The sequence below is a fragment of the Pristis pectinata genome, chromosome 3 (genome assembly GCF_009764475.1).
Source record: "Pristis pectinata isolate sPriPec2 chromosome 3, sPriPec2.1.pri, whole genome shotgun sequence".
NCBI lineage: Eukaryota > Metazoa > Chordata > Chondrichthyes > Rhinopristiformes > Pristidae > Pristis > Pristis pectinata.
In genome coordinates this window covers 37,464,276-37,486,515 of record NC_067407.1, presented here as the reverse complement: position 1 = coordinate 37,486,515, position 22,240 = coordinate 37,464,276, and the positions used below count along the sequence as shown (strand labels likewise).

At 41.3% G+C, this 22,240-nt stretch overlaps 1 protein-coding gene across 2 annotated transcripts in view; it reads left to right on the top strand.

Moving 5' to 3' along the window:
- Positions 1 to 21,294, top strand: part of LOC127568144 (cytochrome P450 4B1) — an 82,236-nt gene extending 60,942 nt beyond the window's left edge. For both annotated transcript variants that reach the window (XM_052011523.1, XM_052011522.1), the window contains 5 exons: positions 4,138 to 4,328; positions 11,057 to 11,190; positions 13,321 to 13,385; positions 15,832 to 15,914; positions 16,964 to 21,294. In XM_052011523.1, the coding sequence (XP_051867483.1) occupies positions 4,138 to 4,328; positions 11,057 to 11,190; positions 13,321 to 13,385; positions 15,832 to 15,914; positions 16,964 to 17,132 (642 nt within the window). In that variant the 3' untranslated portion in view covers positions 17,133 to 21,294. The remainder of the gene's footprint in view (positions 1 to 4,137; positions 4,329 to 11,056; positions 11,191 to 13,320; positions 13,386 to 15,831; positions 15,915 to 16,963) is intronic.
- Positions 21,295 to 22,240: the final 946 nt, after the last annotated feature.

Here is a 22,240-nt window from a genome sequence, read left to right as displayed (position 1 = left end):
AACAGCTACTCGAAGGCCACTGGCAACCCTTGGCATTTTTCAGCAAGCACCTTAGACCGCCCGAACTGAAGTACAGCGCTTTTGATCGGGAACTTCTAGCGCTGTATCTGGCAGTCCGGCATTTCCGATACTTTCTAGAAGGCAGGCCTTTCACCGCTTTCACCGATCATAAGCCTCTGTCCTTTGCCTTCTCCAAAGTCTCCGATCCCTGGTCAGCTCGTCAGCAGAGACATTTATCCTACATTTCCGAGTTCACAACTGACATCCAACATGTCTCCGGAAAGGATAATGTCGTTGCTGATGCACTTTCCAGACCAACCATCCACAACCTATCCTTGGGTGTCGACTACACAGCCCTAGCTGACGCACAGCAAGCTGACGACGAACTGCCCAGCTACAGAACCGCAGTCTCGGGTCTGCAGCTCCGAGATTTCTTGGTTGGTCCAGGTCAGCGGACCCTACTTTGCGATGTTGCGACTGGTCAGCCCCGCCCTATAGTCCCTGCAGCCTGGCGGAGACGCGTTTTTGACTCGGTACATGGGTTGGCGCACCCGTCCATCAGATCTACTGTCCGACTGGTCGCCAGCAAGTTTGTCTGGCATGGCCTGCGCAAACAGGTCAGTGAGTGGGCCAGGACTTGTCCGCACTGCCAGACGTCAAAAATCCAGCGACACACCAAGGTCCCACCACAGCAGTTCGAGCCTACCCGTAGGAGGTTCGACCACATACACGTCGACCTCGTGGGCCCTCTGCTGGTTTCAAGAGGAGCCCGGTAACTCCTTACCATCGTGGACCGGTTCACGAGGTGGCCTGAGGCAACCCCCCTGACTGACATCACAACTGATTCCTGCGCCCGGGTGCTGCTCACAACTTGGGTCTCACGTTTTGGTGTTCCGGCCCACATCACTTCAGACAGAGGCACCCAATTCACTTCCAGTCTCTGGGCTGCATTAGCGAACCTGCTAGGGACGCAGCTGCACACCACCACGGCCTACCATCCTCAATCAAACGGGTTGGTGGAACGCTTTCACCGCCATCTGAAATCGGCCTTGATGGCCCGCCTGAAGGAACCTAACTGGGTTGACGAGCTGCCTTGGGTCCTGCTCGGCATACGCACTGCCCCCAAAGAAGACCTCCGCACTTCGTCAGCTGAGCTTGTATACGGGGCGCCACTAGTTGTCCCCGGGGATTTCATACCTGCCCTTCGGGACCAAGGGGAACAACCCCCAACAGTCCTACAAAGACTGCGCGAGAAGCTTGGCGCCTTGGCCCCGATTCCCACCTCATGGCACGGTCAAGCCCCATCCTGTCAGCCCAAGGAACTACGGGACTGTAAGTTTGTTTTCGTTCGCAGGGGCACACCTCGGGCGCCATTGCAATGACCATATGAGGGACCGTTCCGAGTCATACGGAATAACGGATCCACTTTTATTTTGGACATTGGAGGCAGGGAACAGGTTTTCACGGCGGACCGCCTCAAACCGGCCCATTTGGATCTGCAACAGCCTGTCGAGGTTGCCACGCCGCGACGCAGAGGCTGCCCCCCTAAGCGGCAGCTGGCACAGCCCACGGACCTTGGGGACTGTCTCGCCGGTTCTGGGGGGGGTTGTGTGGCGACTCACCGTCTAGTCGGGCGAACCAGCTCGGCAGTCGGGTCGCGCGGTGTCGGAGCGACGAGGCCCAAGATGGCGGCGGGCCTCGTCTTTCCGAGCGACGGGGAGAACCCGCGCGCGGGAAAGTCCTGATGACGTAGGACTTACGTCATTGCCGGTTGTTTTGGGCGGGAACATTCTCCCTTAAAGGGCCCGCGCAAGGTGGGAAAATAAACCAGTTCTGTTTGGCAATCCTCCGAGTAGAGTTGTTTTATTCCGCGGTAGCAACCACTACAATTGCAACATAAAAAGGCCCCAAAATGAATTGATCAACAGCTAGTGAACCTATTGCTTTCTCCAAAAGTTGCTGAGCTTCTGATAGCTTCCTTCAGTCTCCATCCTGCACTCGTCATTTCTCCTGTGCCACATTGCTGTTCTTCTACAAACAACTATGTGCATCTTCCATACCACAGCCACTCTGCCAGCTCTCGGAGAGACATTCTAGAGTTTAAAGAATGGTAAAAATACAGAAGACAGTTCGTGCACATATCCAATTCTGCCTCTGAAATACCTGTGCTACTTATCAGCCATGTAACCTTTGCAGCAGGATATAAGAAGAACACCAGAAGACAAGAAAATGGGAGCAGGAATGGGCCACTTGGCTCCTCAAGCCTGCCCCACCATTTAATATGATTATAGCCACAACTCCTTCTCTGTGCCAGATCCCAAAAACCCTCAATCATCCCCATCTTTCAAAAAAAAAATGATCTACCTCCACTTTAATTACTTCTCATAATTTGGCCTCTGCAATTCTCTGGAGTGAGAATTACCGAGATTCATCACTATCTGTGAGAAGAAGTTTCCACGTACATCAGTTTTAAATGACTGGCCCCTTACCTTGAAACTACGTCCCCTCATTCAAGCTTCTCCCACCAGTGAAAACGTCTCAACATCTACTCTGTCACACCTCCTTTGGATCTTGTATTTTTGAATAAAGTCGCCTCTCATTCTTCTAAACTCCAAAGGATACAATCTCAACCTATTTAGCCTCTCTTGATTGGACAAGCCTCTCATCCCAAGTTAGGCTGGAAAATCTCTTTTGGACTGCCTCCAGTGCTACCATATCATTGAGTAAGGGGACCACAACTAGGTGCAGTACTCCAGATGTGGCTACATCAACACACTGTACAATTGTAACAAAACAGTCCCTTTGCAATAAAGGCCAATATGCTGTTGGCCCTCTTAACTACTTGCTGCATCTGCCTGCTAATTTTTTGTGCATCATGCACAAGAAAACCTGGATCTTTATGAACTTCATTCATTTGCAATCTCTTTCCATTTAGATAATAATCTGCCTTTTGATTCCTGTAATGAAAGTGCATGACCTCACACTTAAACACACTCCCACATTAAATACCATTTGCCAGGTTTTTGTCCATTCAATCAGTCAGTGTCATGAACCACATTTTAAGCCGCCTTTTGAAAGAACCAGCTGAAAAATATTTGTTATTCTCAAAAAAAAACATAAATGGGCATTGTGCATATATCATGGAAAACATACACAAGTGTGGAATCATTTAGTGATGGAGTACAATTAGATATTTTCTGAACAGTTTTTCTGCTAATAAATAGAACAGTACAGCACAGGAACAGGCTCTTTGGCCCACGATGTTGTGCCGAACTAATCAAATGCCCAACTAATCTCTTTTGCCTGCACAATGTCCAGATCCTTCCATTTCCTGCACATTCATGTGCTTATCTAAGAGCCTCTTGAACATGTAATAACATGGGCATAGATGCACAATAGGAAGAAACAAAATGTTCTCACCTATAGTTTCCAAGTTAGATTATCTAATTATCAATATTTATCTGTACTCTTCATCATTTTTAAAACTCACTAAGGTAGCTCTTTTAAAGTCAAAAGATTGTGGAATGCTAAGTTGTTGGTTAACAAAGGTTTCTGGGTAATAAACTATTTTCAGATTCAGTAGTTTTCCTACTCACAATTTTCCTACCATTCATTTCCATAGTCAGAAAAGCCTGCCCTATTATCTTGTATCTATTCTTGGTGATAAAACTCAACAACAGATTGGGGAAGTTAATCCCTAATTGCAAAATGATGAATTTAAACATTGAGTATGTATTTTTCATTGGTTATTAGGTGTGAGTTGTTGTATATTTCACTGCAACTGTGGTGGCTGCTGTTATTTAAAGAAAAAAGGAAGATAATTTCCTCCTAGTGAACAGTGATGTAAGCAGATCAGGGAAAAGTTTCCCTGGAATTTTTAGAGAAATTGTAATGTGATTTCTCTGTAACAACTAAAGGAAGTTTGCTGAATACAGATAGTCTACAAAAAAACTGTAAAGAAAATCAGATTTCCTTGGTAAAATTCCAAACAGCTGTGTGTTGCATACTTGGGAAAGCAAGACCATAACTGCTGTTTAAGAGTATTAATCACAGACTTTTTTTTTGTTCTATGTCTATTGAAAATCCTAATTGTTAACAAGACTGAGGTTCACTTAAGGCTCATTTAATATGCTTCAGGATGAAGATGGAAAAGGACTATCTGATGAAGAAATCCGAGCAGAGGTTGACACCTTCATGTTTGAAGGTCATGACACTACAGCAAGTGGAATTTCTTGGCTCTTGTATTGCCTGGCCCAACACCCAGAACACCAGCAAAAGTGTAGGGAAGAAATCCAGAAGCTCCTCATGCAGCACAAACAAATTGAATGGTGAGTTTTAAATAAACCTTTTGTATATTGTTACTGTACTTTTCTAGGCTTTGAGATTGTTATACAAAAAGCCTCAGAATGATTTTTCAGTATTTCTCTCTGCCTGAACCAGCTACTGGACTGTAAGTGAGTTTGGCTACAGAACATTTTCAAGTATATGGTACAATATTTTCCCTTATGAACCATGCAGCCATTATTCCACTGATGTTCGAACAATTCTGCAGTTGACTTCAAAGAACTTGTACTACTAACACAATCATAATGAGAGCTGCAGATCAGATGCACCTTAGCATGTTTTTACTGTTACAACATGTTTTATCTATGTTGTTTTTCACAAAACACGCATCTAGTGCTGTCTTTCAAATTAGACTCCATGTAAAAGACCCCAAAGAATTATATTGAAGAAGAGTAGGAGAATTATCCAAAATCTCTTGGTGAACATTTATCCCTCAACCAACACCTCTTAATGAAAAATGATTTGTTCACTTTCAAACAGATGTTTGAAGGGATGGGCTCTGTACAAATTGACTATCATGTATCCTGCTCAGTGGAATCCTCTACCCCAGATGCTCAGTCATTGGGTACATCCAACAATGAGGCTTTTGTGCAGTAAGAGAATTAACGAATTGGCAAGCCAGATCATGTTGCATTAAAGACATGCTGTATAGTAAATTAGCTACTGGACAAGCTGCCTGAGTGGGCCAGTGATCCAGAGACATGAGTTCAGATCTCCCCATGGAAGCTGGAAATTTAAGTTCAAGTAATTAAATAAATTTGTAATGTGCTAGTCTTTGTCATAGTAACCCAATTGTTCTGAAAAAATATCTGGTTCCTTTTTGGGAAGGAAATCTGCCATCCTTACCTGGTCTGGCCTGTATGTGATTCCCGCCGCTTAGATGTGGATGTTCGGGGGTGATTAAGAATGGACAATAAATATCTGCATTGCCAGCATACGAATGAATAATTCAAAATTAAACCAACTATCTAGCCTTCACCCTCATATAAGCAGATGATACGCCTGTAACTATCGAAGGAGTGATAGTTGCACATCCTGAGGTAAACAAGGGAGGATGGAGACAACGTAGCTGAGTGGTGGGGATGTTGAGCTGAGATGGAGGATCATCCACATCTTTCTGTGGGCCAACGCAGTCTTCATGACCACCTCCTGTGTTATTATGTGTTGTTATGTAGTTATAATTAAGAACTACAGTTCCCAGCAGGCAACGCAAGGGGTCACGTGGGGGAACAAGAAGTGGCTGTAAAAGAGCGGGAAAGCAAGGCAGCCTGTCTGTTGCAGCCTGTTGTTTTTGTTTTAATAAATGTTCAGATGTTAAACCCACATGAAGTTTGTCTCTTGATGAAGAACAAACATAACACCTCCTGCCTCTGTTTCTCATGTTCTGCATTGCAAGAATTGACAATAACTTTGTATCAGCTATAAAGTGGTTCAGGGATTCCATAAAAGGCATAATATGGATGTAAGCCTCTCTTTTTATCTTTCTTTCTTTGCAATGTAAACAAATGATCCTCAAGGCCACGATCCACAACAGGCTTCAGCACAACCTTTGCTCAGCATTGTGCCAGTCCAGTGCATTTTGGGATTTATGTAATGCAGTTTGGGGTGTCAAATACCAACTGCACATATGGAGTAAATGACAGGGACCTCAGCAGTGTTGATGTACAGAGGGACCCTGTGGTGTAAGTTCATAGCATCCTGAAAATGGTGACACAGGTGGATAGGCCAATGAAGAAGACATTTTGTATGCTTGCCTTCAGAGGCCGAAGCATTGAGTATAAGAGTTGGGACGACATGTTGCAGCTGTACAAAACATTGGTCAGGCTGCACTTGGAGTATTGTGTACAGTTCTGGTCACCACAATACAGGAAGGATGTGGTAGCATTAGAAAGAGAGCAGAAAACATTCACCAGGATGTTGCACTGGAACATAGGAGGCTGAGGGGTGACCTTTAGAGGTTTATAAAATTATTGGGGTTATAGATATGGTAGATAGTCACAGTCTTTTTCCTTGGGTGGGAGACTAGAGGGTACAGGTTTAAGGTGAGAGGGGAGAAATTTAAAGGAGATCTAAGAGGCAGTTTTTCGCTCAGAGGATGGTGGTTATATAGAAGGAGCTACCAAAGGAGGTGGTGGAGGCAGATACAATTACAAGAACATTTAAAAAGCATTTGGACAGGTACTTGAATAGGGAAGAAGTAGAGGGATACGGGCCTAATGCAGGCAAGTGGGATTAGCGTAGATAGGCATTGTGATCGGCATGGATAAGTTGGGCCAAAGGGCCCGCTTCTGTGCTGTACAACTCTGTGACTCCCAGAACATCTGTGCTGCCTGCATGGAGTCCAATGGGCAGCACAAACTTCCATAGATCTTCCCAGCTCTCAGGCTCAAAAATCTACCCACTGAATCCACACAAGGTTAACCTGGCATGAGTACAGTGAACCTATTGAATGTCAATGGGAGAAATAAGCTGCTGGGAGAAAGTTGAGGAAAGGTTTTTATTTGATTTAATTGTTAGTTTAAAGTTCTTGTTCTTTTAAGTGTATGCATCTTTCTAAACATGAAACATTTTAAAAATTAATTTAAAATATTTTAACACCAGTTTATGACTGGTCCTGAGTGATTGTGAACGTCAAATACATTCACATTGATCTAGACAATAGGTTTGATCTCAAGAGAACTAGGGGGTGGAGTGGAGCAGGCACAATGGGTGGGCTGCGGGTCCTCACCACTGTAAGTACTGTTGCCACTCGCATCAGGAGAGTCCCTGCCCGCCGACACGTAGGGAGCTGGGTTCTGAATGGAAGACTGCAACCAGGAGCATGCCATGGTCCAGGACACAGTAATCTCAGGTTAGCCGAAGATCTGCTCCATTGTCTGCTAAGGAAGTCTCTGTATTATAGCATAGGATCTTCACTTTGAATAAATATTGTGAATCGAGGATCTTTATGCTTTCTATTGAGATAAAATCAAAGAAAATGCTGTGAGATTTTAGAAACTAATAAGTTAATAAATCACAGGTTAATCTGATGTTGCATTTAATATATAAGATCTGGGCAGAACAGTGGCAGATTTCAAGTTTAAACTACCACATGGAGAAAGGAAGCATTCAGTGCATATATACTCTGTGATTGGAGTTGGATAAAGGATGCCATAAAAGACATGGGGGGGGGCGGGGGGGAGGAATTCAACCTATCTTCACCTGCAGTTAACATTGGCATTGAGAGAGTATTCTTTTTGGTACATTCACCCCTGAAAAATATTGGCCTCCTAAATGGAAGCAGGAAGCTCTTAGGCAGGATTGAAAGTGCTACTTGAATATCTATGGCCTAACAATTCCCTCACACAGCTCAAAAAAAAACTCACTGCTGTGCAGATGAAAACTGGTTTAACCTGGAGAACAGCAATACCGTACCCTTTATGCCTGTTTTGGCACCTGGTGGGAAATTCAACCCCTGACTTCACAGCAGGATTTTAGGCTAGAGGATTCTTTTTAAACTGGTATTTAAATTAAATTTTGCTTTCAGTTTAATTTATATGAATCTTTTGAGCTCACATCATGTGGGTGTTTAAATGACTCTATCAAGTATTAACAAATGTCAGGAAATTGCATTAATATTTCTAACTGTGATCATTGAGCCAAGGAGTAGGCCACTCGGCCCCTCAACCCTGCCCTGCCATTCAATATGATCATGCTGATTTGTGCTATCAGCTCCTCTTCTGTGTCAGTTCCCTCAATTACTTGATCTTTCAAATATTTACCTGTCTCCACCTTAACATTGAAACAACTTAATCACCTGTTTCAACAATGTCACCTGTGGTCAGCATGTCACCCTCCAGAAATATGCAGCATTCTTGAACTGGAACACAGAACTCCACCGCGTTTTCTGACTGGATGTAATCACCTTACATCGGGTGCAATCTATTGAAAAATCTACTCTGTTGTCTCAGTCCACTTATCTTTAGTTTGGCAGGGTGCAATCTATTGAAAAATCTACTCTGTTGTCTCAGTCCACTTATCTTTAGTTTGGCAGAAAATCAGAGAATAACCAGATCAACGGCTGCGCTGAGCAGAGCTTGCCAGCCTTGTGTGAAAAGTATAAGACACAGTCTTTACTGCAGGTAATCACTGGCATTAAAAAAATAATCCATTATGAGATTAAAGTGTAACAGAAACTATGGAGATACTGTTAAACCTTTTACTCAGAACCTTCCCCTGTACACTGCCCCTTCCCATCTGGCCCAGCAGGAGGAGAGGATTGGGCATAAGGAAATAGGAACAGGCCACTCGGCCCCTGAACCCTGCCCTGCTGTTCAATATGATCATGCTGATTTGTGCTGACTATCAACTCCTCTTCTGTGTCAGTTCCCTCAATTACTTGATCTTTCAAATATTTAGCTGTCTCCACCTTAATGCTCTGGCCTCAACCACCCTTGAGGGCAGATAGTTCCAAAAATTCAGTGCCTCCTGAGAGAAGAAATTTCTAAGCACATCAATTTTAAATGACCAACCCCTTACTTTGTAGCTATGTCTCCTTGTTCAAGACTTGCCCATTAGTGAGAACATCTCAAGATCTACCCTATCGAGCCCCCTTAGGATCTTGTATATCTGAATAGGTCATCCCTCATTCTTCTAAACTCCAAAGAATACAAACCCAACCTGTTTAGCCTGTTTTGAGAGAACAACCCTCTCATCCTGGTAATTAGCCTGGAGTATCTCCTTTGGACTGCTTCCAATGCTAATAGATCCTTTTGTAGGTAAGGGGATCAAAACAGTAAACAGTATTCCAGGTGTGGCCTCACCAATACCCTGTAACTGTACAAAATCTCCCTATATTCTTAAAGAACAGCAGCTGTGTTTATTGCTGTGACATGTGTTTGTACCACTGTAGGCCAGAACAAGGAGATGTATTTTGTCCTTGTATCCAAGCAAGTTATCTACGGCAGTGAAATCTTGTAACTGCTGATGCACTCTCACCACCCAGCGCTCTCTCCCAACAACTCATGAAATTTCATGTTGCTGAGGATTCCCCAGTGAAGCCTATGTCTGGGAGGACCAGATTTTAAATGTGTCCACTTGACAGGAAGCAGCTGATTGTGCAGTTAGAATTTACCATGCCCCCATCATCAACATCTAGGGGTCATCATTGTCCAGACACTCAACTGTACCAGCCACATAAGTAATGCAGCTGCAAAACAGGTCAGAAGCTGGGCATCCTGTGGTGAGTGACTTGGCTCCTGACACTGCAAAACCTTTGCCCCGTCTACAAGGCACAAATTGGGAGTGTGATGGAACACCTTCCACTTGCTTGGATGAGTGCAAGACCAACTACACTCAATACCATCCAGGGCAAGGCAGCTCACGAGCATCACCCCACCTACTCCCCTAAACATACAGTACATTCCCTCTGCCTCTGGAATACAGTGGCTTGCAGTGTGTGCCATCCAGAAAGGGCACTGCAGTAACTTGCCTAGGCTACCTTAACAGCTCCTTCCAAACCTAAGACCAGCACCACCAAGGACTAAGGCAACAGACACACAGGATCATTACCATGTGCAGGTTATCCTTCAAATTGCACACACTCCTGACTTGCAGAGATATCACCAGTCCTTAATGGTTGCCAGGTCTGAATCCCGGAACTCTCTATTCACCGTGGCAGTACCTTCACTAGAAAGAGTGCAGCAGTTCAAGAAGGCAGTCCACTACTGGCTTCTGAAAGGCCATTAGGGATGGGCAATAAATGCTGGTATTGCATGTGATGCCCAGATCCCAAAATGATGAATAAATAGAACAAACCCTGACACGTCCATGAGTGAAACCACAGGTCCTACCTTCAGTGTCAATCCACTCTCCTGAGCAAGTTGTAAAAATGTGGAGCCGTAGTTGGTGAGGTCCTTTAAACATGCAGAAAATGGTTTCAAGTTATCAGGGAAAGCATTGACGTGCATGAGCAGGTCCAGAACCCTGGTTCATTTCAGGATTCTCTACTGTGAGCTCTCCCTCTCCCTACCCTCCCAGATGCTCTCCTCTCAACTTGCCTGAGAGTCTGTGAGCTGATTTTTGATGGTAGTTGGTGCCCTCCACTCACCTGAGGTGGCATTCTGCCCATTGGGTGGCTCTCCCCTTCTGTTTTGGTGGCTGATCGACAGTACAGAGAAAGCAGAAGAGTTAAGGTCATTTCTGGACTGTCAGTCTGTCCCCTGCCCACCCAGATTCTTACTCTTGATTATCAGCTGTGTACAGAACGTGCCAGTTTTATTTGGGCTGGTTATTTATTAGCATGAGGGAGATTGTGATTGTGTGTGTGTGTGTGTGTGTGTGTGTGTGTGGAGGGGAGGGTGGAATGCTTGTACATTTTAGGTCCCCTGGCCAAAAAGGTCAAAATTCAGAGTGGCTCAGCAACTGGGCTGACTTTTTCCAGCATTCTTAAACAGTCAAAGTGCAATCGCTGACCAAAAATAAACGTAAGACCAGGAACATTCAAACCATTCCACAGCTGATTCATTGTGAGTAGTTCAAAAACTCCTCTCTTCAGACAGGCCAGCTACTTAATGTGGCCTTAATCTCAGTTTTGGCCCATTGCAATTCTCCTGGTTCATGCATATGTTGTGGTCTCTTCATTAACTAGTAAACTTGCACCCCTCTGCGCTTTGGCATTTGCATACAAGTTTGCCCTTCTCGTAGTAAGTTACATCTCTTTATTGCTTGGCAGGGATGTGCTCAGTAAGATGCCTTATATCACAATGTGCCTTAAGGAGTCTCTGCGTCTTTGCCCCCCTGTCCCAGGAATAGCCAGGAGGCTGAACAAACCACTCACATTCTTTGATGGGAGGACGCTACCTGAAGGTTTCATTTAAAATTACATTTATAATATTAGAGAATTCTTCTTAAGCTCTGAACTTCTGAGTTTGTGCATTTCTAATTTGGTTTTTATATAAACTGGCTTTTCTCCCACATAGTGCACTGAATCTAACATTGTAAAGCGCATGGAGTGTAATCATGCCGTATGCCAGCATATCAGTAGTTGTTTATCCAGTCAAAATAAAAGCTTCACAAGGTGATTAATGCTGACACTCATAATGTTTCTTTTCAATGCTGTGATAACTTTGAGTTTAACCATGCACATTCAACTGGGTGGCTCTTAAATGTTATCATTGCCAGATTTCTAAAATGCTTATGCTCTTGGCATAGCTGCCACTTCCTCTGAATGCTTTAGCTTTTCCTTCCTTTAATCTGATAACCTATGTAACCCATGATGTTATAATCCATTAATCAGTTCGGACACTGACTTCATTTGATGGAGCAGAACATTTAATTAAAGAACTGTTGGTGTGCTTAACGGTGTCACCGTTTTCACTGCACTGTTGACTATGGCCCATTGAAGAACAAATTGTTGAAGTTATTTCTTTCTATATGCTAGGTTTCAGGAAAAAATGATTTTTTTTCCTGGCTATCTTAGTGCCTACACCCATGCTGAAAAGTATGGAATATAGTTGCATCAGCTGTTCCATTCTTCTGAAAGCAGAGATGGGTTGCCCATTTCTGTGGTCTCCTTACATAACAGATCATTGTTTAATTGATGCCTTCATTTACCTTTGTAGAAATGAAGAAATTTCAAAAGTGCTTACCATTTTAACTACTTGACCCACAGTTATTCACCTCCCTGAAGAAATTGAACAATTTATACGCTTTCTCCCTGAGGCACACAGAGTACATGATGATGAATTATATTTGTTTTGTTATAGGCTTTTTTTGTTGCTAACTGCAAAGGTAATTATTGCTCTCCATTCATTTAGTTCTTCACAATTTAGGTACGTATTCGTAGGTTTTAACTGTTCATGGCCAATGTGGGGCTGGGGTATTTCGTGGCTAGTACGCCATTGGGATTCCTGCTTGCACTTGATATTGAGACCAGTGTCTAAGCTGTCCAGAGGGCTTTATACATATGGCAGCAAAGTAGTAATGGATCAGTACATGCACTGCATTCAGCTATGCTGCTAAGCCATGCCCCAGCTCGATCAGTTCTCAAAGTTTCAAGAATTTCGAGATTCAAAATTATTCAAGAACCATTAAAATGTAATCAAACATTTTTTTCATAAAAAGGTATTAATAAAATATTTTGAATCAGAAAGGAACATTTAAATAAACTAAAATAACTCAAGACTATTTACCTTAACTTTCACAGCTCTTCCTCTCTAATGAAATAACTGGCACTGGTTTGTTGGCCAGCCTATTAGCATCAGAAGGCAATCATCAGTGCTGGGGAACAGCTATCAGCAAGGTGGGGACTTCTGCATTCATCCCTGCACCTCCTGGCAGGATTTCATGTGGGGACTTGTCAACAGCTCCATGTGGTCCTTCTTTCACCTCTCTAACTAATCTGGGCCATTTTAAAAAAAATAGACAGAGTGCAGCATCAATTATGTTTTTTCCTCCATGTTCATGGAACAAGTATCTTCCTGTATCATTTCAATACTTTCACAATGAAGACAATGAGAGTGCTTTTTACTTGCTCATCACTCCATTTGCACCTGAAACAAAGGTTATGACTGGGAAAATGTGTTGGCATCACTTATTGCCCACCAGTTCCAGTTTGATCTGTGGTGTTGAAAGTCAGTGTTCCCACTCAAAGCAATCCAAGGCCACGTGAACTCTTGTAAATTGGAGTCAAATGTTTAATTAGGACCAAAAGACAATTTTTGTCCATCATGGCATTCTGATTTGAACTATACTGCAAATACTGGAAATCTCAAGTAAAATCAGAAAATAGTAGAAACACTCTGCAGGTCAGGAAGTGTCTGTGGAAAGAGAAGCAGTTACGTTTCACGTTGAAGACCCTTTATCAGAACTGGGAAAGAGATGTGGGGGCTGTATTGAGCTCATGTGAAAGGCAGGAAAATAATGTAGAGTGTGTGCAAAATTGTGTATCTCTGTAGGCTTACGAAACTCTTGTTAATGTTCATTTGTGTTTCATAGGTTGCCTGGTGGGTATAAGTATCTACTGTATTCACAGGAATTCCATGATTTGGAGTAACCCAGAGGTAACTTGCTTTTCTATTCCACTCATATCAACAATATGTATTCTTTGCTTATATAGATTGTGTCAGTAGATTGATAGAAATGCTACTGCATGTCTTTATATTCAGTTAACCTGCAACATCAAACTCAGAGGAAGTGCAATTTGAAATTTGAGAAAATCTCTTGGCTATATGTATATTTTAATGGATTCATCTGTTATCCTGTCAGATTAAGACAACAAGGCACCTGTGGTAGAGACTGTGGTTCCTGTCTTGGCTTCATCAACCACCTCAGAGTCCACTTTTAGAGTGGAAGCATCTTGGATCCCAAAGAAGAATATTTAAAAGTCATGGGATAATGGATGGGATTGTTTAGACTTTTTTAATATCCGGTATTTTGGTAGAAGGCAGAGTGCTGTCCAAGGAAGAAAGAAGATATAGAATGCCCTGTATATTAAAGTGGATGTAGTTTCCATCTTTATTGAGTAGATGTGATTCCCCTGGCCTTTTGCAACATAAAAAGCTGTTACAGGCATGACAGTGAGTTCTACTTCTGCCCACCTGCTTTCCATATGACTCTTCCTTTCCTGTCTCTTACAGGGCTTTACTTTTACCCTATCCCATCCAATCTCTAACTCCTCTGCCTTTTTGATCTAGAGCCCACACCCTTTTAGCTTGTATTCCTCCTCCCTACCACTCCATCAACTTCTCCAGCATCAGTTCTTTCTTGGCCTTTGTGTATTTAATGGCTGTCTTTCTGATGTCACTGAACCTGACTGCAGTGCAATATGGAATTAAATGATATTCTCACTTTCTGTAAGCAAAATGATAAATGTCACACTTTTAATATGAAATTAATCTCACTTGTGTGTAGCCTTCTGGGTTTTCTGGTTGCTCTTCAGTTTCTTATTGAACTTGGATAGAGCAGTTAAGAAGGCCTATGGGATGTTAGCTTTCATAAGTCGTGGGATTGAGTTTAAGAGCCGCGAAGTGATGATGCAGCTTTACGAAACTCTAGTTAGACCACACTTGGAGTACTGTGTTCATTTCTGGTCGCCGCATTATAGGAAGGATGTGGAGGCGTTGGAGAGGGTGCAGAGGAGATTTACCAGGATGCTACCTGGATTAGAGCGTATGGAATATGAGGAAAGGCTTAAGGTGCTAGGGCTTTATTCACTGGAAAGGAGGAGGATGAGAGGAGACATGATCGATGTATATAAAATATTGAGCAGAATAGATAGACAGCCAGCGCCTCCTTCCCAGGGCACCAATGCTCAAGACGAAAGGGCATAGCTTTAAGGTTATGGGTGGGAGGTTCAGGGGAGATGTCAGGGGGAGGTTTTTCACCCAGAGAGTGGTTGGTGCATGGAATGCACTGCCTGGGGTGGTGGTGGAGGTAGATACATTGGACAGGTTCAAGAGTTTGTTGGATAGGCACATGGAGGAATGTGAGATAGAGGGATATGTGGGAGGAAAGGGTTAGATAGTGTGAGGTGGTTTGATGGACGGCACAACATGGTGGGCCGAAGGGCCTGTTTTGTGCTATATGGTTCTATGGTTCTAATCAGTCAGTGTATTTGAATCAGTATTCAATGTATTATACAATGTACTGGAGTGTAGGAGAATGAGGGGTGACCTTATAGCAGTTTATAAGTCATGAAGGGCATAGATAAGGTGGATGGTAGCAGTCTTTTCCCCAGAGTAGGGGAGTCCAAAACTAGGGGGCATAGGGTTAGGGTGAGAGGAAAAATATGTCCCTGGGTTATGAACGCCCGTACTTACGAACCGACCTCTGTAAAGCCCATTATTTTAAGAAAATCGAGTTACACACAATGGTTCGTACTCACAAACGGGCAGACTACTTTGCGTGACGCTCAAAACACTAATAATAATTATTATTATTACTGCATTATTATATTTATGATGTTTTAGGTAAAATATATACTATATACTAAGACAAGCATTTGACTAATTGACACTAGATGTGAACTGTACGTAACTGTTCCAATTTACATACAAATTCGAATTACGAGCAGACTCAAAAACGGAACTCGTTTGTAATCCGGGGACTTCCTGTATTTAAAAGGGACTTGAGGGGCAACTTTTTCACACTGAGGGTGGTGAGTATATGGAACAAGCTGTCAGAGGAAGTGGTTGAGGCAGGTACAATGGTATCATTCAAGAAGTACTTGGACAGGTACATGCAGGGGTGGGGCTTACAGGGATATGGGCTGAATGCAGGAAATTGGGACTAGGTGGGTGGGCACTGTGGTCGGCGTGGTCTCGTTGGGCCAAAGGGCCTGTATCCATGCTGTCTTGCTCTATGACTCTGCAGTCTTGGTTTTTCAATCAGTCCTGATAGGGAAAGCTCTTCAGATCTAATTACCTAGCAATATGTAGTATTTCTATGTAATTCTAATCTCAAATGAAGAACTAAATCTGAAACTTATATTGTCTTATTCTTTTGTAGGTATTTGATCCTTTAAGATTTTCTCCTGAAAATTCAGCAAACAGACATCCGCATGCCTTCATACCTTTCTCTGCTGGACCAAGGTAGCAAAGTATTTCTAATACCACCACAGTTGAGCATCTGATTGTCAATCTGGTGTTATTTTGAGCAAATAATTTTCCATGAAGGCCCAGTTTGTTTTGAATAGAAGGGTTCCAGTTCACAGACGTAGTTAAATATTTTTTTGCCAATGTGGACTGACATTTGATTTTGGGAATTACAGCATATAACTGAATCTTCAAGGAGAAGTGAAATGGCCAGGTGTTTTGACTGTAAGATTTATTGCTTAAAGTTGTAGGGCCTCCTAAATAGTTGGATAACCATTATTTCCAATGTTACAGAATGGAGACCTGGGCATGTTTTTTGTCATTCCCAGCTGTGTATTTATATTTCTGGATTTTGGGTTCTTTTCCTTAAATCTCAGATTGCTGTAAATGATCCACTCAAAATATGAGTGTGGCAGGGGAGAAAGCAGTGAACTGTTTACTTAAAATCTCTTGTTGTTAGCTTTGTGACTGATGTTTCTAGGACATTATTTACTTACTTTAACTCTGAGTATTTTGCTGTATTTTCTGACAAGCTATAGTGGCCTTTAACATTTCTGAGATAGACCAGACAGTTGAAACTTTAGGAACTGTACATGTAAGAAATTGAACCAGAAATTTTAAGGGCAGTTTGTGTGATGTGCTCAGTTGATATTCCACTGACTGGCTTCAGAATACAGATTGTAGTGGCCCATAGTTGTTTTTCTGTCACTTCTTCCCCACTACCCCCAACCCATCCCCAATCTTGTTCCTGCTTGTTATCTTGGTGAGATGTAACTTAGAGTTGAGTGCAAGAGAAAATACCTCTCGAGTGACATACTTACAGTTTATGTAGCCTCAGAAAGGGGCTTCGTCATTTTGAACGGATCAATTTACACAAATGCCTTCCCTCAATTAAAAGTTTGAAAGAGTAAAACCCAGGAACAAGGGAAGAATGAAAGGTATTTTAGGTACCTGGGCTGACTATTTTCTATTTAAGTAAAATATATTTCTGGTTTAATAAACTTCTCATGGAATTCGACTCAAAACCCATTTCACTTCATTTACAGGAACTGCATTGGTCAGCACTTTGCCATGAATGAAATGAAGGTGGCCATTGCACTGATCCTCAGTCGATTTGAACTGGAAGTTGATGCCTCAAAGCCACCAATTAAAATACCCCAGCTAGTCCTCCGGTCCAAAAATGGAATACATCTAAAACTTAAAAAATTGGATTAAAATCAGATGCCAGGAAAAATAAATTTTGAAAAACATTAAAATAGTGATAATTTCAAGGTCAGACAAATTAACCTATAAGCAGATGATTCAGGGAATAATTATGACACTAAGGAATATTTTTTAAAAACTTGCATGTCTGTGTTAAATCTGTTCATTACTCGTGTTATTGTTGGAATGTCATGAAACATTCAAATTATTTCAGAAAATGCAAAATGCCTAGTTGTGCACCATCCTGACTTGGAATTTTACTGCTGTTCCTTTATCCTAACTCCTGGAACTCCCTGCCTATCTGCGCTGTGGGAGTACCTTTACCAAAAGGACTCTGGTCATTCAAGAGGGCAGTTCATCACTGGCTTCTCAAGGGCAATAAATGTCAGTCTTGCTGGTAATGCTCAAATCCCAAAAATGATTACTACCATCATTGTTTTCCTCCCTCACACAATGTATAGAGTACATAAAGTATATGTACTCCAGGTGTTCACTGGGGACAACTTTATTCTGTTTCCAACTATTAGTGGACTTGATAGACAGTCAACTTCATATGATTCATATGTCACAATACCTGTACTGAACATATAGCAATTGTGATTTAATAACCCCACAATAAACAAAATTGCTGGGAAATAACAGTACTTAACACCCACAGTTAATTAATAATGTCATGTCAGAGTCTGACCAGAGTTATAGAAAAGGAGTAATTTTTATTTGAGTGATTCCACATTTTATTAAATTTAATGTTACAACAAAATGTAGCCATAATTGCAGGCCAGGAATAGAAACAGTAATTAACCTCCGTCACTCCAGGGTGACTTATTTCTCCAATTGCAGCTATCAGCCCTTTCCAACATAAAGTAAATTCACGAAAAGCTAAGTTCCCAAATCAGGTTACAGATAGGAAAATGACATAGGAGCCCTTTCCTTCACTTTCACTTGCGTGCTTCAACCTGTATAGTTCTGTTGCAGGAGAAATTGGTCTGCACTATATTGCATGGTTTGACACCAAGTAAACTTTAAGGATGGATTTTGGATTGTATTCTCAGATTCTGCAGTTCTAATATTACTGGTTCACTATATCGGAACTTGAATTTTTCCCAGGTATTTTCAATCTCTCCATCCTTAACCCATCATTCAGTCAATAGGAAAGTTCATACTGTGGCAGCAACTGGCAGGATGTCTCTGGAAGTCAGTAAAAGGTAATTGTGCCAGCTTATAAGAACTCACTTAAATGAAAATCTGACAGCAGCACCTCCATTTAATTTTTGACATTATTCAGAATACATGAATATAAACATACCCAATCTGATATCAAACTTGTATTTGTCATACTCTATTAAGTTAAAAGAGTAAAAGCTTGTGACAATTTCAAATTTACATAAATTTGAATCAGTTGTTAAACATTTTATAATATTACTTCACTATTAAAGATTCTATGGTGCTTGATTACACTCATCATGTGGATAACTAACTTGGGACATTCTGTCATTGCCTCTAAAAAGCATTTCAGCCACTAGATGGAAGTTTATAAGATTCCCATAACCATTTCTTCAATATCACTAATAAGCTCTGAACAAAACCTCTCTGTTCTGTCTTCCCATGGGCAATACTACAGTGAATATGCTAGTAAAAGAATAAATATTTTCAGAATAAACGTGTTCGTACAATATTGTAAAATGATAACATCTGAATCCTGCTGCTCTTGACAATTTCTTTCAAATGAGGGACAAAAGTAAATGAAGTGTTGCTGGAACTTCTAAGAAGTATTATGTGTAATTTGGAGACACAAAACATTGCAAATGCTGGAATCTAAAGCAACAAACAACCTGCTGGAAGAACTCAATGGGTTGAGCAGCATCTGCGGGAGGAAAGGAATTGTCGATGTTGCGGGTCGAAACCCTGCATCAGGCCTGCCCGATACAGGGTTTTGACCGATCGATGCTGCTCAACCCGCTGAGTTCCTCCAGCAGGTTGTTTGTTGTGTGTAATATGAACTTCTTCTCTCTGGTTTATCATCTGAACACTGTACAAATAGAAGAGCCAAGTCCTTCTAAGACAGCAGCTGCTAGAAAATAATAACATCGGTATGAAATTTAGGCTGGCAGCAGTAGCTGAGTGAGTGCAGCAATTGGTAAATTTTCAAGTGAAGCAATTTACTTGTCAATTATTATAGGGGAAAGAATGTTATAACGAAAAATATTCCCAACACCAAGCAATATTGCTAAGTGTTGGTTTATTTAAAATTTAAAAAGACACTAATTTGAGTTGATTGATATCACCTAAACCAGAAATTTTTGATAAATATCATGATATTTGAAATCCTCCATCCCTTCCCATCTAATTTAGAATTTTATTTCCTTGAAAATTTTTAGGAACAATTTTACATCATTAAAATATTTTTCAGAGCAGTTGGCAATATTTTTGACATTATTACAGACCTTATAGAACGTAAAGCACAGGAACAGGCCCTTTGGCCCAAGATGTCTGTGCCCCGCATGATGCTCATTCAAACTCTACATCTGCCTGTATGTGGTCTGTATCCCTCAGTTCGCTGCCTGTTCATGTGCCTGTCTCAATGCCTTTTAAACATTGCTATCATATCTGCTTCCACCACTTGTCCTGGCAGGGCATTCCAGATACCTACCACTCTCTGTGTAAGAGAAAAAAATCACATAAATCTTGTTTAAACTATTCCCCTTTCACCTGAAACCTATGCCCTCTTGTATTTGAGATTTCCACCATGGCAAAAGACTCTGACAATCTACCCCATCTATGCCCCTCATAATTTTATCTATCAGGTTGCCCTTCCGCTTCCAATGCCATTAATCTTATTGCTATTAAATTTTAGATCTGAAGTTTTCATATTTTTGAAAGGGGTGGACCTATGTTTGTTAGGTAACTTGTACAAATATTCTTAAGAATGAAAATTGGTACTCCCTAGAGATACAACACCAATATAATTCTGTTTTGATTGGAACAGGAGATACCAGAAATTGGGCTAGTAGTCAGATAAGGTCAGAACATAGTCCTAGATATTAGAAGGTGTGCTGAAGGACCTTTAAAGCTGGGAATTTTTTCATATCTGCCCAGGGTTGGCTATATGATCAGTACACTCTGGACTCGATTACGCTTACAGATCTTTGTCCTGGCCCAGACCTTCTCTGGAATTGAAAACATAGTTGTAAGAACAGGGGCAGATTTATTTACCAGGCTCCAATGGTGTTATTTAATGCAGTTGGTTACAATTAATTTTGTCATTTTTTTTCTCCCTTCTGAAGGGTAACCATACTATTCCCATTGTGGTCCAGGTATCTGGCTGAATTCTTTTAATGCCCGTCCTTCCTAGTTTATCTTGGATATCTCAGACAGTACATTAACACGGATTCCTGTCAACCACATGCAATGCCTAAAATTAGAGGATCTGTTCTGAAGGTATTCTGTATGCCTGAACTCCAACTTCAACCTCTTCATTCATAAACAACATAAGTTCTTCAGTGGCTTGGAATTATTTTTCCTCTAAATTATTATTGCATTGGTTTCCAGATAATCTTGGACCTAGTAAACTTTTTATTTGGAATCTATTCCATATCACATTGGCAGTGCAGGATGAAAAAGGTAACTGAGGATCTTCAGTTTAACTTCATGTAAATCTGATTCCAGAGAGGGGGGTGGAAATAAAGGCCTGGTGCATTCCTTACAGCCTTTGTCACTCTACTTTAGCGAAATATTCATTAAACAAACCAAATAAATTGTAAATGTGTAAAATGTCCTGATGACAAAGCCCTTATGTTGAGCAGTGACTGTAAAGGAGGAGTTTTGATACTACCTTCATCCTGTACATCTTTAAGAGTCAGGTATATCCCACCAGCATAGCGCATTATGTTGTATTAATGTTCCTATTGCAGAAAATATAGAACATGGAATAACTGACTGTCAGCAGGGGGAACAGTGGAAATGGTGATAAGTTCATACAAGTGGCAGCTTGAAAACTGTGCCTAAAATTGTTTTGTGACATTATCCAAAATCAAAGCCTTTTCTAAAATTAATGTTGTAGTACTTAAAAATGTGAACTTTGTATTTTTAATTATGCTTACATTTTATGTGTGACCATAACTACTGTTTTTAATTTCTTTAAAGAATGTAAAAATAAAGTTCTGTCCTTTGTAGTTTAAAATGTGTTGAAACGTTAGCTTGTCCTGGAATTAATCTAAGTCTCAAAACAAGAGTCTGGCTTCCGCCAGAAGATAAATGATTTGGGTAGCATAAAAGGGGAAGAATAACATCGCAACTCTGCACTCTTTGACAATTGAGCAAGTATATCAATGCTAGCTAATGTGTCTTGTATTATTATTTTAATTGGTTGATGAGATTACAAGTGATAATTTTAAAATCTTCCAAAACAAGAAAATTATGAAAATGGCCTTGAGATAACCACAATACAGCAGAGAATGATTCCGCTTTCAGCAAATTACACCAGAACTCAAAATATTATGCAATATATGTTCAGGTGGGAAATAAATGAGCTAAAAATAATTAGGAAAGAAGCTCTGCTAAATTTTGTAGAACAGCCAATGGAAAAGGGACCAGAGCTCCCATAAATTAGAGAATGCTGAAGGAAAACAGAGAGAAAATAATGAGGTTCTTACCACATTAATGAAGCTTCCTTGGTTGTGGAAACTGTCCCATCTAATTCCAAAACAGTTCATTAACAAATCCAGTGAAGGCCATGAGATTCAGGACCTCTTGTTTGAATAGCTATAATACACTTTGGGTTTGTTCACAGTGGAGTCATTGCCAGAAAGGGTTTAAGTTTCAGAAGCAACGAGTAGCTGGTAAGGGTTCACCCACAGTGGGCAGTTTATTGGAGAATCACGGATGAATAGCCTGCAGTTTTCATAATAGCAACAACAGAGGATTATGAGTGGTTGTGTAAATTGGAGAGTCTTTGAGGGACCTCTTGGATTTTATAAGTTACATATACTTTGATCTACAAGTTCTTACACATTGCTGCTACCTACACAAATAGAACAAATATTCCACTCAATGAATGTGCAGTTTGCTTGTGACTATCAGTAATTGCTTTGGTAAACTAATAGTTCAATGACATCTGATAC